Below are 18744 nucleotides of genomic sequence, written 5' to 3' on the forward strand. Positions count from 1 at the left end.
GAAGGCACCTCTCCAAGTTACCAGGTCCCTATTAGTGGTCATTCTGTGATGCACATCTGCTTAACATCAGACTGCCTTATTCGTCTGAAAAACCTGAGCTGGCTGTTGCTCCTGAGAAAAAGAGAGCACTTAGGAACCTGTTTCAGAACTCCCTTCTGTGCCTCAGCTCAGTGGCAGAAGAATCTGCTTTCTATTATAGTGATAAATTGCTTAATTGGAGGTGTAAGCAACCTCCACTGTGAAATTTGTCTTTGTCATATATATAAAGCATTGATTTTCTTTGTTTGCTAATGCAAACTCCCCTAGTATGGTGCTGTAGTCTCCCATCACCCTGCCACCAAGCAGAGGTCTGTGCTAGCAGAGCTGGGGTGTGTTTCACATGTGTCAGCCTTGTGCTCTCCCCACCACGTTGGGCCTCTTCTGCCAGTGACGTGGGAACACCCCATCCCTCTTGGCCCAGTGTGTGAGTCACTTGGGGTTCCCACTGGATCCTGTTTTGTGGGGGATTTTATTAAATATACAGTGATGAATTTATCTTCTGGAATCCTGTTCCTAACCCCCTGAAGTGAGCCACTGGAGTCCCCCAGCAGATGTTATCACTAAATTGTTCTTAAACACTGCTGTAAGAGCAAGCTCCCCTGACTGCCCCCAGAGCACAGAGAGCACTGATTTTGCTGGAAGATTGCTGCTGCACATGAGAACCAACCCCAACCTGGGAAAGCCAGAAGTGTCACAGGGCTCTCCTCATGCAGACTCCAAGAGGATTAAGTGCTGCTCTCAGATCAGGTAACAGTGGAAGCTGCTGCAGAATAAAATGTGAGGAGTGTTGGAGTGAAGGACACATCAGAGGGTAGAGGTGGCCTTCCTGCTTTTTCTAGCTATCTGTGTGAGCCACAGCCCAGAGTCTGAAAACAGCCTCAGCTTTCTAATCAAGTTGGGCTATTTTTTGTCAACCCTTCACTGTTTATTTTCTGTTTCTCTTTTTGTCTCCTTCTACTTATTTTTCTTTTCTGCTTCACTTACCCTCCTCCCACATCCTGGTTTGGACGATCCAGTCCTGGGCACTCAAGTACGTGAGCCAAGTGTCTTTGCATGCCCTGAGAATGGTTGCCAAGCTTGTACCCTTCATTCTAGGTCTTTACTGCGAGCCTGGGCATGCTCTTGAGCAAAGGGATTAGGAGCCCTGGGAATAAACATTTCCAGCGTCACAAATTTTGAATTCCTATCATCTGCTTCCCATTCTAGGAGACATCCTAAAGATTTCTTCCCATGTGCGGTATGAGCAATCTCTGCTTCTGTCAGGTTTTTCTTGTGCACAGACAGTCTGAGATCTGCTGCTTTCCATTTATGCCTCTTTTCCCCAGCCATAGCCCATTTACATCATCCAAATCTCTGCCCGATGGCTCTTTGCCAGAGCTCATCTCCTCAGCAATCTGCATGCATGGATGTCCACTTTTTTTTATTTTAGCAACCCCAGAAGACACCAGATTTCCTTGACTTGTTTTTTTTTCCAGAAAGACGTTTCCATTCTCTTCCCATTAATACCAGAAGTGCTCCTGCTGCTGGTGGCCAGTCTTTCAGAACTGTTTGAGGCTGGATCAGTTCTGATTGCATTGTGCCAGGTTTGACTTTGCTGGTGGTGCTGCTGGTTTGTTCCAGAGCAGCAGGCTCGTTGCTCACCAGCAAGACAAAGGGAGCTCCAGTGGACCTTGAGGCCTGTAGTTGGCCAGTATTTTGGTCTGGGCTTGAGCAAGGTAGTTGCATGTATCTGTTTCTTTCAGGTTTTTTCCCTAGTGAGGTTGCAAATGACTCAGTACTCTGTGTATATTAATATTCATGAAGATTTTTGTAAAAATGGATTAAAATTCAGAGCAACAATTTTTATGTTGGTTTTGTAGCAGTCTCCAAACAGGTCCCCTCAGACCCTGTAAGAGCTTCCCCTCGCTGGTGTCAGCCAAGAAGTTCGGTCACTGCTCAGCTCAAGAGCCGCTCCAAAACGCCCCAAACCTATGGCCAGTCTGACCAATATGGAGCAGGACCCCCTCCCCAGCTCTGCCTGTGTCTGCACTGGGAGCAGCTGGTCCAGCCTGCACCGAGGAGGGGCTGGAACCGCCACCAGTGCTGCCCACTGGGAGCTGCAGCCCTTGGCTGGCTGCTGCCCTCACCCTGACAGCTCCTTTCTGGAGGTTTGGAATTGGGTCACAGCAGCAGCTGGGTAGCAAAGGAAGTGCACATGGAGGAATCACAGAGGAGTCAGGGTCAGGACACAGGAGCAAGCAGCCTTGCTGAGGCAGCAGGTGCGTGTTGGGCAGGAGGAACACATCCCTGCCCTTGGCTCCTTGCCCTGCTGCCTGGCTGGGTGCTCTGGCTCTGCCAGGTGGAAGGCAGGCTTGTGTCCTAGGAGATGCAGTGGGCAAAAGAATCTGATTCTCAGATAATTTGTCTTGTTAAATACAGCTGTTTTTTGGTGGTAAGAACTTGGGTTTTCAAAGAGCTGTATTTAGGTAAGATGTGCCCAAGGGACAGAGCCTCCCAGCTGCTGAAATGCTGTTGTCTTTGCTGCAGTCCCAAGGTTGTGTGGGGCTCAGGACCCTGATGCTGCACAATAAGAACTGTGCTCTTTGGAGCATGGTTTGCTTGGCCAAGCAAAGGCACGTGAGGATGTTGGTGACTGCAGTGGCCTATTGGTACTGCAAGATAAACTGCAGAGGTATCTCCCTTCTCCCAGCTGAGTGATGGCTGCAAGTGTGTCAGTTTTCCAGCAGCAGGTATCCAATGGCTGTTAAGCTTGGAGAGAAGAGACTGCAGGATCCTCATGGTGGCTCAGCCTGCAGTGTGGCTGTGTCCAGTTGGGCACTCTGCTGCTGTCTCTCTGGCACTGCTTTGCTCTCAGTCCACAGGAGTCTGGTGCTTTGATGTGAGCTTACGACGTGAAGAGTGGACAGAGCAGGCATTTGTTTGTAGTGACTATCATTATTTATCTTCTTTCCTGAGAGCTGCCATATACAGGATGGTTTGCTGAGTTAGCAGGGCCTGGTGTAGGTGTTACAGTAACCATGAGAGGTGACCTGAGGTGCGGCTGCCTATGGAGGAGGCGCTGGGGTTGCTCCTGGAGTGCAGTTTTCTGCAGCAATCACTCTCTCCATGTCCTCAATGGTCTCTGCATGTTTGAGGTGCTGTCCTTGCCCTCTGCCAGGTACATGCACACTGCACACTTCAGAGAAAGAGGTAACCCAAGGCATGCCTTCCCAAGTCAACCCTATACATTCCTGTTGCCTCCACCTTAGCTGCTCTGAGGGGTTTAGAACTGCAGAGAGTTGGTTTTCTAGCAGGTAGTCACATTCTTTCTTCAGGATGGCCTCTTGTGGTTTTGATTTCTACGACTGGGGCCATCCAACTTGTTTCCATGAACGCTTGTACTTACGTTGCCTCTCTTACCCCTGCAGGCAGCTTCCTCGGCACTGAGCAGTCTGGGCCACGTGTACACGGCCATCGGGGACTACCCAAACGCGCTGGCCAGCCACAAGCAGTGTGTGCTCCTCGCCAAGCAGTCCAAAGACGAGCTCTCTGAGGCGCGGGAGCTGGGCAACATGGGAGCAGTGTACATTGCGATGGGGGATTTCGAAAACGCAGTGCAGTGCCATGAACAACATCTGAAGATCGCCAAGGAGCTGGGGAACAAGCGGGAGGAAGCTCGAGCCTACAGCAACCTGGGCAGTGCTTACCACTACCGCAGGAACTTTGACAAAGCCATGTCCTACCACAACTACGTGTTGGAGTTGGCCCAGGAGCTGGAGGAGAAGGCCATTGAGATGCGAGCTTATGCTGGCCTGGGCCACGCAGCTAGATGTATGCAGGACCTGGAGAGGGCTAAGCAGTATCATGAAGAGCAGTTGCACATTGCTGAGAGCCTGCAGGACCGAGCTGCTGAAGGCAGAGCCTCCTCCAATCTAGGTAAGGCCCTGACATGGAGCAGAGTTTGTCAGGGAATGCTGAGACTATCAGAGCTGCTGCCAGGATGCAGGAGGTCCGCTTTGTGTTGTCTTCTTAGTCACCCCAGTTTCACCAGACTGCCTTAATAAATTAAACAGGCTCTTGGCAGATTGTGTGCTGCTGTAATGTATTCCATGTTCAATTATTAAATTCCTCAAAAAGGCACTAGAAAGCACAAACTCACAGCAAAAGGGAAATGAAAAGATAAAATGCATTTGAGGAGCTCTTCAGGAGTCCGAAATAAATGTAATTTTTGCACTAATGCAAGTAGTGACATGGTTTGTTACCTGGCCATTTCTTTGGGAGCTTGTCAGCTGGATATGTCGATATACTGCTGCCTTGTAAACTGGGAGACATATGGGTCAAATCCTAACTAAGTTTGTTTTCAGAATGTACATATTGAAATACTAGAGCGTAGGAGTCTTCTGTTCTCCTAAGGAGCGGCACTGGCGTGCTGCTGGCAGGCTGGGAGGGACTGAGTTACATCCAAGTGAAGCCCAGTCCTGCTGCTGCTTCACAGCACCAGATGTGGGAGCGACCAAGGATACGTTTCCATCTCTGCCATGGCTGTGGCAGTTGTGCTGCCGATGCTCCAGCTGTCATTCAGGATGTGTTCTCAGCTGGCTGGGAATGGCAGAGCAGGGCTGGTGCTGGGATAACAAAATATGTGTTTGCTGGCAGTCCCTGAATCCCATCTCTTGCAGGCTGCCCCACGCGGTAAATTAGCTCCTGTTTCTGCTTGGCAGTTGGCACTTGGTTCATTTGTAGATGCTAATTGTACTCTGATGTTATCAACAGCAGGTAATTGAAAAGAGCTTGATGAATTACTTAATTTCTCTTAGTAGCTGAGTCTTCAAGAGCTGAATAAGAAGATAAGGGAAACTGGGGAAAACAAAAGAGTCCCAGCTTTTTAATTAGTGTTGCAAATCTCCTCCTTTACATAAATTGGGGCAGATTTGTGAGGCAAAATAGGTTTGTGGGGCAAAAGTTCTTGTGGGCAGCTTAGCAAGTCGGGACCAGAAAATTCATCTTAATGTCATTATTAATCTTAACAGCAGCTTTGGATTTAACAATGCTTTCATCATGTAATTCCAGAAATTTTCATTAAGAAAAAAGAGTTTTGGTGCAGCAGAGAATGTTTTTCTGTGTTGGATTTAAGCCTAAGTATAACTTTCAGTTGGTATGCTGACTCAGCCACTCCCCACTTTGTGTTAGAATAGTTCTCCTTGCGTCTGAGTGCGGGGTCTCACGTTTCAGCTGTTATTTGGCTGTATTTTTTGTCTTCTCTGTCAGAGTTAAGTTATACTGGAGAAAGAGAACATGCAGTTCTTGTTGAGACTATTACTGTTGTTTAAAATGCATCCAGTACCAATTAAAAAGTCTTAATTGTCTCTTTCATCTAATCCACATGCAAAACAAAACCTTGTCAAAACAGCCATGCTGACAGGCAAAAAAAATGTATCTAAATGTGTGTTTCCAGGCCAGAATGTTAGAGTTGGCCTCTTTGCTGAAGCAACAGACATTTTCTGTTTGCATCTCCCTGATGTAGATGGAAAGCACCCTTAAGTGTACTATCCAGTGCTGAGCAGGGCAGACATGGACTGTAATGGAGACCAGCTGCTGCAGGGCTCTGCAGGGACGTACACTGTGCTCTGGGCCGCGGTGAGCAGAAGGTGATGGGCTGAGGGTGAGGCACAAGCTATCAGCCCTTCACAACGAGATGTGGAGTTTAACCAGAAATCTCAGGTTGTCAATCTTTCCAAACACCCAGGCTCCATGTGGAGACATGGCTTTCCAGCCTCTGCAGTTCCCATTGCAACGGAGAGAGGACGCTGCACATTATTAATAAAACACAGTTTAATGTCTCTTGGTGCTGCCTCTTTGCAGTTCTAAGAGAACTTCTGTGTCTGTCTTCACATGCTCGCCATGTTGCCCAAAGATGCCGGATATTTTCTCTTGAAGCTTTTGCAATTAATGTCAGAAAACATTTGCAGGGCTTCCTTCCGTGGCTTCTGCACCTCCAGGCCTGTTCACAAGTGTTAGCAAAGTAGCCATGAGCATTATTAGCACAGTTTTATTGAAGAATAGGTGATACCATCAGCAGATTCAGAACTCCTATTCCCATGTCTCATAACAAATGCAAGATGATTTGACTGAAATTGAAAAGCAGCTGCAAATGCTGTCTTGCTCATTGTGTTGAGTCTGAGCTCTGGAGCCACCAGGTATCACCGATGGAAAAAAAAAGAAGCAATTTTATAAGGCCAAACTGTCCAGTTGTTGTGGTGAATGTGTGCTTCATGTGTAACACAAAACCTTTCCCAGGATTTTCCTGTTAGAAGCAAGGAGGCAGTTTATTTGGAAGGGCTGTGCCCTGTCGGCTGTACCAGGGCCACATCTGGCCTGGTGCTGTGGGGAAAGGGATGGGGCTGCCTGGGGTGGAGAGCCAGGGAAAGGGCTGGGCTGCCGGGAGTCCGGGTGCGCAAGGTGCTCCAGAGGGTTAGTGCAGGGGACTGTGTTCATTGAGCTCCTTTCTGTTGTTTTTCAGGAATCATTCACCAGATGAAAGGTGACTATGACACTGCACTGCGGCTGCACAAGACACACCTGTCCATAGCGCAGGAGCTGAGCGATTACGCGGCCCAGGGCCGGGCCTACGGCAACATGGGCAACGCTTACAACGCTCTTGGCATGTACGACCAGGCTGTCAAGTACCATCGGCAGGAGCTGCAGATTTCCATGGAGGTCAATGACCGTGCCTCTCAGGCGTCCACACATGGGAACTTGGCAGTTGCCTATCAGGCGCTGGGTGCCCATGACCGTGCTCTGCAGCACTACCAAAATCATCTCAACATTGCCCGGGAGCTGCGGGACATCCAGAGCGAAGCGCGGGCCCTCAGCAATTTGGGAAACTTCCACTGCTCACGGGGAGAGTACGTGCAGGCGGCCCCGTACTATGAGCAGTACCTGCGCTTGTCCCCAGAGCTGCAGGACATGGAAGGGGAGGGGAAAGTTTGCCACAACCTTGGCTATGCCCATTATTGCCTCGGGAACTACGAGGAAGCTGTTAAGTACTATGAGCAGGATCTTGCCTTAGCAAAGGATCTGCATGACAAGCTGAGCCAAGCCAAGGCCTATTGCAACCTGGGCCTGGCCTTCAAAGCCTTGATGGACTTCAGCAAAGCAGAGGAGTGTCAAAAGTACCTCTTGTCCCTGGCACAGTCTCTGAACAATTCCCAGGCCAAATTCCGAGCCTTGGGGAACTTGGGGGATATTTTTGTCTGTAAGAAAGACATACATGGTGCAATAAAATTTTATGAGCAGCAGTTGAGCTTAGCCCATCATGTTAAGGACAGGAGACTGGAAGCCAGTGCCTATGCAGCCTTGGGCTCTGCATACAGGATGGTACAGAAGTGTGACAAGGCTTTAGGTTACCACACGCAGGAGCTGGAGGTGTATCAGGAGCTGGGGGATATGCCGGGTGAATGCAGAGCACATGGTCACCTTGCTGCAGTGTATATGTCACTTGGGAAGTACACCATGGCCTTCAAGTGCTATGAAGAACAGCTGGAGCTGGGGCAGAAGTTAAAGGACCCCAGCATCGAAGCCCAAGTCTACGGTAACATGGGCATTACCAAGATGAACATGAATGTCATGGAGGAAGCAATTGGCTACTTTGAACAACAGCTGGCCATGCTGCAGCAGCTCAGTGGGAATGAATCCGTGTTAGATCGGGGACGAGCATATGGGAACCTGGGAGATTGTTATGAGGCTCTGGGAGATTTTGAGGAAGCTATAAAGTATTATGAACAGTACCTGTCTGTGGCTCAAAGCTTGAACCGTATGCAAGATCAGGCCAAGGCCTACCGAGGCTTGGGCAGTGGGCACAGGTAAGGAGCTGCACGTGTGTTCGGTGAGGTGTGCCAGTGAAGTGCAAGTACAGATGGATGCGGTGTATTACTGATGGGGTGTGTTTGGTGACCATTGCACACAGGCACAGAGGAGTGAATTAGAGAGTCTCTGGGTGCTAAAGACTGTGCTGCCAGCTCAGATAATGAAGCTGATGCTGCTCTGTGCGGAGAAGGGGAAAGGTTTATGGGGTGGAAGGAGGAGCACCGTTGATTTGACGGTGGTGGGGATGTCTCCTGGGGGGAGCGTTCATCTCTGTCTGAAAGGTTTGAGCTAGCTCCAGGGGAAACAATGAAACATCTTCTCTCAAGGAAATACTGGGAAAATAAACACTGCTGTTTTCTTCCCTTGTAGGGCTATGGGAAGTTTGCAGCAGGCTCTGGTGTGCTTTGAGAAGAGGCTTGTCGTGGCACATGAGCTGGGGGAGGCATTTAACAAAGCCCAGGCCTATGGGGAACTGGGCAGCCTGCACAGCCAGCTGGGAAACTATGAGCAAGCCATCTCGTGCCTGGAGCGGCAGCTGAACATCGCTCGGGAGATGAAGGACCGAGCCCTGGAGAGCGACGCTGCCTGTGGCCTCGGCGGGGTCTACCAGCAGATGGGCGAGTACGAGACAGCCCTGCAGTACCACCAGCTGGACCTGCAGATCGCTGAGGAGACCAACAACCCCGCTGGCCAGGGCCGGGCCTACGGCAACCTGGGCCTGACCTACGAGTCCTTGGGCACCTACGAGAGGGCGGTGGTTTATCAGGAGCAGCACCTCAGCATTGCGGCACAAATGAACGACCTCGTAGCCAAAACTGTGTCATACAGCAGCTTGGGGAGGACTCACCATGCTTTACAGAACTACTCTCAGGCTGTGATGTATCTGCAGGAAGGTAAGAGGCTTAGTTGTACAACAGAGCATGCAGTGGTGGGGTCGAAGGGGTGGAAGGGAGACCTGAAGACATGGAGAGGTGAAGTACTGTGAGCGTGGCACTAAGAGGATGTGTTTGTTAGTGGTTTTGATGCAGAAGCTCTTGCAGACATCCATAGCTCCTGCCGAGCATCTGTGTGAGTAGCTGTCCGAGGGCTGATACGGTCAGCGTGCCATCTCCACTGGAGCCTTCCTGCTGTCCTGTAGACAAAGCATGATCTGTGCCTACCTGGGGGCATCTCAGCTGCCTCAGACCATGAATTTGGACTCTATTTGGCAGAGTCTCTGCGTAAACCTCATTTGTACCTGAGCCTGGAAGGTGTAAAACTTCTCTATAAACAGTATTGCATTCCAGGAACTGACTCAGGGAAAACCACAGGGGATCCCTCTGATTCTGAGAGGTCCTGAGATCCTGAGAGGTCTCAAACTCAAACAGATGTATGCCTTGCTGGTAGCCACCTGGCTTTTCCTTGTGTGTTCACCTGGAAGTGAGACCAGGTGGGTGAGTGTCCTCTAAATTGTGAGTGAAAACAAGTGGTGTTTGGTAGGGAGGTGAGGGAGGTTCAGCCCAAGGTGTCCCGAAGCCATCTGCCACTGCTGAGCGCTGGGTCAGCGCTGGCCTGACAGTTGTGCTGCTTCAAGGGGTTGCAGCTGATCAAGGTGTGGGCTCTGATGGAGCAGATGAGCAGTATAGCTGGAGTGTACAAAGCTGGAGGCAGAAGGATTAATTACATCAGTTAGTCTGGTTTTCCTGAAACTGACCTTGGCAGGATTCCAATATGTTGTTGGAAGGGGAGAAAATGAAACATAGCTCCTTCTCCTGGTGTACTGCAGAATTCCTGCAAAGCCTGGGAATGCTAGCTGCTGCTGAGCTGCATGGTGACAGCCAGGGCCCTGCTCCCCAGGCAAGGGAAACCTGAGGTGCCTCAGAGGAGGTGTCCCTGTTGTCAGCAGGGACATGGTGGAAGTGGGGACAGCACAAAACATGCTGCTGGAAGTGAAAGAAGTTCCAAGTTGTTTCAGGCCAGGCCCCTACCCTGTGCTCTGGCTCAGCACATAAGCCATGCAGAGCCTGCCAGGACGCTGGGGAGAGCTGATAGGAAACAAGCCAGTAATGTGTAAAAAGGTATCTTTTCTGGCAGTGTTTGGCAGCTCAGTGCGATTTTGTTTATTTGTATGGCTTTTAGAGTTTAAAAGCCCTGATAGGGGCTTACTGGGTGTATCTCAGGGGATGGCACCTTAACTTGGCTTAGAGAGGTCTCGATCTGTGGAAATGTCTGTCTCACTGAGGCACCTCTCAGGCTGGTGCCGATGCAAGGGCCAGCAGCATCTACCTGGCACTGGCACTGTCCTGCTCACCATCCTGGTGCTGCCCCTGCCCTGCTTGCTGTCCCAGTGTGGGCAGCTCCATGGCTGTCCCTGCACAGGAGCCCTGTGGGACTGAGGTTGCAGCCTGCCAGGCTGCCACAGCCCATTCTCCCCTTTGGCACTCTCTCACTGATTCCTTTTCAGGACTGAGATTGGCAGAACAGCTGGGACGCAGGGAAGATGAAGCAAAAATCCGTCACGGCCTTGGCCTCTCCCTCTGGGCAAGTGGGAACCTGGAGGAGTCCCAGCACCAGGTATACCATGGTCTGCCCTGTGCTGAAGGGCTTGTGGCATCCAAGCCCTTTGGGGCATTCCTGTCCTTAAGGAAGGAAATGTCTGGTGTGTCCTGGGAAGGGTCTGAGCCAGACCTCCCCTGCTGGAGGGGATGCTGGCCCTGGATCCTCCTGCCTTCCCAGCCATTGCTTTGTGCTGTGTCTGTCAGGAATTCATTGTGGCTGTTTTCCCTCTCAGCTCTACCGGGCCTCTGCACTGTTTGAAACCATCCGACACGAGGTGCAGCTGAGCACAGATTACAAGCTGTCACTCTTCGACCTGCAGACATCCTCCTATCAGGCCCTGCAGCGGGTGCTTGTCAGTCTGGGTAAGAAGTGCCTTCAGATGCTGAGGCTGAACTCAGGCTCATGCCACGAGGTGCAGGGAGGCATTCACAGTTCGTCCTTTGCACTGCACAGCATTTCTGTGCCAGGGCAGCAATAGGGGTGTCCAACTTTGCTTCCTCCATTGATTTGCCTTTCTGTGACTAGTTGTGTTATTGCCTGCAGCAAAGCTGATCTACGGGACTGTATTCCAATACAGAGACTACTCTTTTGGGAAATAAGTGACTCTGCTTCCCCAGGTTTCAGTTGGGGTTGGGATAGCAGCTGTCCCTGTCCCTGCATACAGCCCTGCAGACCACACTTGTATCAGGTCTGAGAGATGGCTTTGTCTTTTTAGGTCACCATGATGAGGCCTTGGCAGTAGCAGAGAGAGGACGAACGAGGGCATTTGCTGACCTGCTCGTGGAACGTCAGACTGGGCAGCAGGACTCAGATCCTTATTCTCCAGTGACCCTTGACCAGGTCCTGGAGACTGTGAATGGCCAGAGGGGACTTGTTCTCTACTACTCATTGGCTGCAGGTTATCTGTACAGCTGGCTGCTGGCTCCTGGGGCAGGTGAGCTCCTTCTTGGACAGGAGAGCCTGGGAACAGGCCTTACAAAGGGAGAATTGTACCATTTGTAGCTAGAAATTAATTTGGGAACAGTGTGAATGTAGGAAGGAATAATTTCTGTCTAGTACCTTAAAGCGGAATAGACTAAAAACTGTGGCATAGACACAGCAATAATGACACAGAAGTGCTTATTCAGGGCTTTGATTTCACCTGGAGATGGAAATGTTTCAAGTGTTTAATATTTCCATTTTTCAATCTCCTTCTGTATGTATTTCCCACAGGGCAGAGCAGAGCAGTAATGAGATTCCAAGTATGTTGGCTCTGTGAGAATCTTCTATACATAAGAATCTCTACTTTAATTATATTTTTATGCTTTATCCTTCCAAAGCTTTTGACATTTATTCACTGAAGTGGATTTCAGAAAACAGAAGGGCATCCCCACTTCCTGATATGCCATTGAGCTGCCTGATCCTCACATGAATGTGGAAACACTTATCACAGAGGAGCAAGGAGGATTAATTTGAAGAGGATTGCTTTTTGCAGACAGCTGTTGTTCATTATCTAATAAAGTGATGACTGTAAATTTTGATGAGTTCTTTCTGGATATAATTTAATAATTGCAGCCCTTCACCACGACAAAGCTAAAGAGATAAAACGCACTATTTAGATTGCATGAAAAATGCTTCTGGAAGGAAAGCAAACACTCACACATGCCTGACTTAGATGAGTTGAAAGACGATGGAAGAGCCACTTTTTGGGGGTAGTTTGTAATGTTGCATGTCTGAATGTAAGATGGGGTTGTCCTGCTGTGCATCCAGTCACTAATTGGCTCTTCAGGCCTGCAGTTTGCACAATAAAATACCAGTAATTCTACAGTATCACTATCAAGATGAGCTTATTAAAATTATACGGGTCAAGTGTAGGGTTTGCCACTGGTCTTCATGATCAGTCTCTTCCTTGTCCACTGGGTCTTGTAGAAAAGCAGTTGCAGTCTTCGAGCCTGTGGGTTTGTGACTGCCTCTTGAGGTTCTGTCAGGTGATGGGAAGGAGAGGGGCTGTGGTGGGGCTTCAGGAGTTCTGCTTAAGAAGCTTTGCTGGGAGCTCCTCAGTAGTGACTCCAGCCCAGCCATGGTGACCTCTTGTTCACCTCTTGTGACCTGAAGCTTCAGAGAGCAGCTTCAGTGGCAGCCCAGGGTCGTTGTCCCACTGAGGTGGAACCCTCAGAGCCTCTTGGCTGTTGCTGTGTTTGCTGCAGGAGGAGTTGCTTTATTCTTTGTTCCTCCGCTCTTCCTAACTGGTTTAATAATTGATGCTGCCAAGGCATCCAGAGCAGCCTTTTACTGTTGATCACAGGCTGCAGAATTAATTACATCAGGAAGCATAGACCAGTCTGAGGGGAGGAAGGTTTTATCTGCATTAATAGTTGAATTCTCAGCAAAACAGTGAGTGACCTTTATCTGGTTTACCCATTGTGGAATGCTATCTTTTAATAATTTACCGTGCTTTAATCCATCTTTTTTCTTTTTATAGAATGTATTTTCATGTATATGAGTGAAATGAGAAATCCGTGTGTGATGTGAGGAGGTTCTGCTGTAGTAACAACACTCTTATTCAGCATTTGAGCCTTGTGTGTTCACTTAGTGTCAGAAGCTGTTAATAGATGTTTTTCATGCGCATCTTTTGAAATGTGAATTACTCTAGTAGGGGCTTGTATGAAAGATCTGGTTTATAATTTATGTGAGTGCTGCAATAGTAAAGGCATTCTGAGCATCTCGTAAAAGCTCTGTTCTGCCTTCGTACCTTTGGGCCATTATCTGCAAAGAACAAACCCAGATTTTGAAAGCAAGGTTGGAGATGCTGGAGAAGCCCAGCGAAGACCTGGCACAAAACACTTTGCCCCAGTTGTGCTGGAAATGCCAAATGCTTGGGGCCCTGCTGTCTTCTTAGACATTTGCTGGCAACACTGTTTCCTGCCCTGCAGAAATAACCTCCTGATTCTGGTGCCTTGCAGGAATTCTGAAATTCCACGAGTATTATCTGGGTGACAGCCTGACAGAAAATGCTGGGGACTTCCATGAAGCCAACAGTGTGACCCTGCAGACACTGACAAACTCGGCACTGGAGCAGCACATCTCCAGTGTGCGGGAGGCTCTGGGAGTGGATTCCTACTATACCCGGTGAGTTGGGATGGGGGGGGTCTAACATCCTGCTTTCCACTCTCCCACCTGGATTTGTAATAGCCTGGGGTGAGCTTACTGGCTGAGAAGCCTGAGAACTGAGAGTCAGAAAGAGGCAATTTTTCAGCGCAGCAACAAAAAAATGGCTTTGTTTTTGTATCCATGGCTATTTTACTGGCAAGCAACTCTATATGCATGCAAATAAGGTCTGAACCCACGTACTTGGTGGTGAATGTATAGATTGGATGAGGAGGCAGGTGCCATGTCTGACTGTATATGCACAGATTTCATCCTGCTTACAGTTTCCAGTGTAATTAATTCTATTCCAATGGTTTGCTTTGAAAAACTGCAAATACCATAGGAACTCCACCCCCCACAGTATGTTCCCATTTGTCTATGGCTGAGTAAATAATTTAGAGTGAATTAATCCATTTGATGAACATCAGCAAAGAGGGAGGAACCTTACTGCAATCCATTACTCAGATAGGTCCCACGACTGTGTTTTCTTATGTTTTTATCCTATGGATTTATTGCAGGTCAGGTTTTTCTGCTTATTTATATTCAATCTCACGATCTCTCGTCGTGTTTGGTTTGTTTTGTTGATTTCATGAGTATGAAAATAGTTTCTATGCTGACCTTTACAAGTAGTTTTTCTCTGAATGCTTCTGTCTGAAAAGGAGAGTTGGCGATATCCCTGTCCTTGTGTATTCTTTGAGAATGCCATGCACAGGTATCAGTTCATCATCAGGATGTGGCATCAGTTCACCTGGTTTTGTAAGTGAACCTTGCTGTGTTGTCATACATGGCTTGATTTGGAGTGTGTTAGTAACATGCCAGCTGTGTGCAGGCCTAGTTCACTATGGATGCAAAGTGAACGTAAATGCCAAATGTGTGGCTGATTTCTTATCCAGCCCCTGGAACTGGAGGAAGTGAAGGCACTGGATTTTTGAGGTTATACCATGTTTTAGTCTTCTTTTAAACTGTTTTCCATTTTTCTGCAGCACTGAGATGTGTGAGCAAAGCAGTTCTGTGATTCAGAAGGTGACATCCAAGCCCACGTGTTGATCATTGAGTCTTGCCCTGCAGACAGGCAGATACAGTTTTCAGTTCTGTTAAACATTTGTCACCACAGATTCTTCTCCTGGCAAAGGCAGTCCTTCAGTCTTTAGGTTCTGGGATGAGTTTCTAATTTACTGAGATGTCAGCTTCTTCCTCACTTTTGGTGATGGTAGGGGTATGGTTTTGGTTAAGGATTCTGGAGAGGAAGGGGTGCACACGGGATGTCTCATCAGGACTTCGCTTTGGTGTTCAGTTCCACACTGCTGGAAATGGTTCCCTTCAGCTGGTCTAATTAGACTGGAAAGTAATGCATTCTTAAAAAAAAAGAAGTGTGAGGGATTTTAAAGCATGGTTGAACTTGTGTTAGGACAGACTCCACTCTCTTTAGGGAGAGCATGTGACCTGCTTTCTTGAGTTCATGAACTCAGGACTTTTGCCTCTTTAAGGAGCTGCAAATACCCACTGTGAGTGTTACTCCAAACTGTGCCAGGACTCAGAGCTAAGCATGCCTGCAGCTGGAGAAAAAATGTGCAGGGGGCAGCTGTTGACAATCTTCCTCTCCCTTTTTTTTTTTTTATTTTTATCCCCCTGCCTGTGCTTCAGCTAGCCCTGTTTCAGTGTTTGTGGAGTGATTGACTTTTGTCAGGACTTACCAGAGTCTAAGTCACATTGACCTGGAAGTACACTGACTCCATGGTCCATATAGCAACAGAGGGACAGCTGTAGTTGCCTGCACAAGTCTGTGTTGTGTGTTCATTTAATTCCTGTGCTCTTTATTGGGAAACATACCCTTGAGGAGAGGCTCCAAATTGTCAGGAACCCAAAAGGAAACAGAAATGAGATGCGAGGAGGCTTTGGTAGGTAGCACAGTAGGTTTAGCTTAAGTGTACAAATGTGATGTGCCATTATTGTGGTTTAGGAATGGTGCTCCCCAATTTAGTTCTCTCACTGAGACGCTCTCCCCCTCTCCCTACCTCTCTGCCTGGGAGATGGAGAGGAGAATTGGAGGCACAAAAGGTGAAATTCATGGTTGAGATCAGAACAATTTACTGGAAACAGCAATGAGACAAGAAAACTAACAGTAACAACAACAATATTAATAACAGAAGTGTACAAAAAAGAAAGTGATTCACATGCAAAATGCTCACTGAGCCCAACCCACAGGCACACCACCCCACTGCTGCTCCTTCCGCCTCACTTAACTCACCAGGAAGGAACCCCTTCTCCCCAGAAGAGTGCTTTCCCCTGCCTATGGCATGAGGTGGTATAGAATAACCTCCAGGCCATGCCCCCTCCCAGCTACTGCAGAAATTTAACCCTGTTCTGGCCAGAACCAAGAGAGCCATATCATACACAGATTATTTATTAGATTAAAGGTTGTTAAAAATGCCTTCTGCTTTTACAAAGAAGAGAAAATGCTAACAGTTAGATGGAAAATCTGCACTGAGAAGATTTAGGTATTAATGTCAGGAGATGGGAAATTTAGAACTGTTGGGTTGTTTCTCTGTATTGCTGCTGCACTTGTGGCATTGATAGAGGAAATAGTTCTGTGCTTTCCCTCTTTGTATAACAGGAGTAGCAACACAGCTCCCTCTGCTATGTCACACTGCCAGTGAAGGAAGCATGCAGAGCTTGGAGTTATTGTGGAAATCTGAGAAGGATATTCTCACACATGTTCTTAGTCAAATCAAGGGCTGAGGTGGTGTTTCCTGCAGACTCAGTTTTTCAGTGTTGTGCTACAGCTTTAGAAGTCTCTACCTGCAGTGCCTGGAATTTGGGTCCTGCACTTCCATCCATGTATGCCACTCCTTAAACCTTTAGAATGCCTGGAAGAGGAAGATATGTGGCTGGTACTTACTCTTTTGTATGCCTGACAGAAGGAGATGACCAAGCCAGAGAAAATTTGGCATTAGCATTTGGTTGAGGTTGTGTTTGAAAAGCATTTTCTCTCAAACTGGCCAAGCATTTTTCATCAAGCTGTTGTTCTGTCTTGCATCAATGACCCCTTCATCTCGCTGTTCGCCTCACAGAGCCTGTGCCAGCAGTGAGACGGAGAGTGAAGCTGGGGATATCATGGACCAGCAGTTTGAGGAGATGAATAACAAGCTGAACTCAATGACTGATCCAACTGGCTTCCTGAGGATGGTCAGCAGGAACAACATGATGAACAGGTGAGAATGCAGAACTGCTGTGGGGATCAGCAAGCAGGAGGCATCCTGGTGACAGGCTTCTCTCTAAATTGCAAGTTTAGGTGCAGTCAGTGCCAGTGCTCGAGGGGAGAGCCAGTGAGGACTTGTCCCAGTTGTAACTGATGACTGTCCCGAGGAGCACCCCTCCATATTTGCTCTATTCCTGGCCACATGCTGGTTTTGAGACTGGGCAATTGCAGGGGAGCTCTGTCCTGTCCCTGCTGTGTGTGAGGTGTGGGGCTTGGAGTTCTCTCCTGTACACTTGTTATGGAAATACTTGTTTCTGTTGATCTCAAGTCTTGTACTGATTAGCTGGGAATAAGCTGTGTTTCCAGAGTTACAGGACTGTACTATCTGCAGTCTCCACTCGTTTTCTGCCTCTTACAGCTTGTTCAGGTCTCAGCCTCTCACATGACTGTGCTGATGAGGGCTTAGAGCAATCATTCGGAAGGAAAATTGAAGACAGAATTTTTCCAGTGTGGAGAGGGGCTGCGTGATGCGACCCAGGGTTTCTGGCTGGATCTATGCTCCATTGTGGATTGTGAGCACAGGATACCCCAGGCCTTTCTCAGCTGGAGAAGCAAATGTGATCAGCCTGCAGCATTGTGAGCCACCACTGGAACTTGTGAACTGTCACAGCATCCCCATGGAACTGGGAGCTGCCTGCTGGCACCAGCAACTGGCCTGGTTTTCTTTCCAGAATCCACATGCGTATTTGTTCAAGCTGTTGCACTGATGAAGGACTGTGAGCACTCGCTAGTTTTGGATCACACAGGCAGATCCCCAGAATTGCTGACATGCTGTGCTAGTTCATCAGGCTTAGAAGGACAAGAGATTGTCCATCTGATTGCAGGGGAAAGTAGGATGTGATTGTGCTCCAGGGAATGCTAATCCTCAGGAGCACTGTGGAGGCCAACCATGCAGCATCTCTGTCTTTCTGCTCCATAGGAGCCACGTGCATTACTTTGAATCCACACCCAGGAGCTTACTTCAGGTGTCTTGTCAGGTTTGCAGCTCTTAGGAGAAGCCCAGAGGTGGGGCAGCTTGGGCACTTAACTAAAAGCACCCTCAAAAGAGCATCAGGAGGAGCATTAGAAGCTGTGATGAACCTGTGATGTTCTTGCCATGAGCTCTGAGGTGAAGAGATGAGGAGATGTTGCTGGATGGCCTCCCTGCTTACCCCTCTCACTTTGCTCGTGGAGGGGGGGCATACTGGGAGCCCTGGGGGCAGAGCCAACACTGCCACATCTGTTTGCACCTGGTTTGCTGAGCCCTGAATTCAGGGTAAGTGCTGCGGTCCTACCTAAGCCTTTGAATACCTCCTGCACTTAATGTCTGCTCTGGCTCCACAGGTGAGACACCTGGAAGCTACGCAGTCTAGAGGGACACTGTAGGAAACATTAACCTTATAGCCTCTTGCTATACTGCGTGATTCCTAATAATTAAGCTGTATAGAGTGGTGTGGTTTATGGCATGCAGCACACCGAGCTTGGGAAAACAAGGAAACAAACTTGCAAGAGCCCTGAAGCTTTGGGAAAGAAGCAGATGAGCATCTGTGTAGAAGAGAGCAGGGTGAGAAATAAAATGGGATCAGGCAGTACTTCTGTGCACTGACCTAGAGCTCTAACAAGGAGCTGTAAGCTCTTAGACTTTAATTAAGCAACAGAATGCAGTGGGTACCTAGAGCACAAGCTGTGGTCTTGCAGCTCCAGACTCCAGCTCCCCACCTCTGAACAGCCATAGCTGTTCTGCCAGCTGTGCTGGAGTTAGTTCATGCAGCTGTGGGTAAGTGCTGAGCAGATTTTTGCTGCTGTAGTTCTTCAGAGGATGGTAAAACTGTGGCCAACAAGCAGCAAGTGAAGGTGTGGTGTCTGTTTGCTTTGGCTTCTGCACTTCAGGGGACGAAGGCAAGTGGGGCCTGCTTAGAGCTGAGAACGAGAGCTTGTCTTCTCTCCTGCCAAGGCAG

General features: G+C 48.5%; 1 protein-coding gene across 3 annotated transcripts in view; it reads left to right on the top strand.

Moving 5' to 3' along the window:
- TTC28 (tetratricopeptide repeat domain 28) overlaps positions 1-18744 on the top strand; it is a 122259-nt gene that overhangs the window by 83264 nt on the left and 20251 nt on the right. For all 3 annotated transcript variants that reach the window (XM_032705462.1, XM_032705464.1, XM_032705465.1), the window contains 8 exons: positions 3447-3954; positions 6539-7880; positions 8254-8777; positions 10328-10437; positions 10655-10784; positions 11138-11356; positions 13365-13530; positions 16620-16760. In XM_032705462.1, the coding sequence (XP_032561353.1) occupies positions 3447-3954; positions 6539-7880; positions 8254-8777; positions 10328-10437; positions 10655-10784; positions 11138-11356; positions 13365-13530; positions 16620-16760 (3140 nt within the window). The remainder of the gene's footprint in view (positions 1-3446; positions 3955-6538; positions 7881-8253; positions 8778-10327; positions 10438-10654; positions 10785-11137; positions 11357-13364; positions 13531-16619; positions 16761-18744) is intronic.

This window comes from Chiroxiphia lanceolata, chromosome 18, assembly GCF_009829145.1.
Source record: "Chiroxiphia lanceolata isolate bChiLan1 chromosome 18, bChiLan1.pri, whole genome shotgun sequence".
Lineage (NCBI taxonomy): Eukaryota > Metazoa > Chordata > Aves > Passeriformes > Pipridae > Chiroxiphia > Chiroxiphia lanceolata.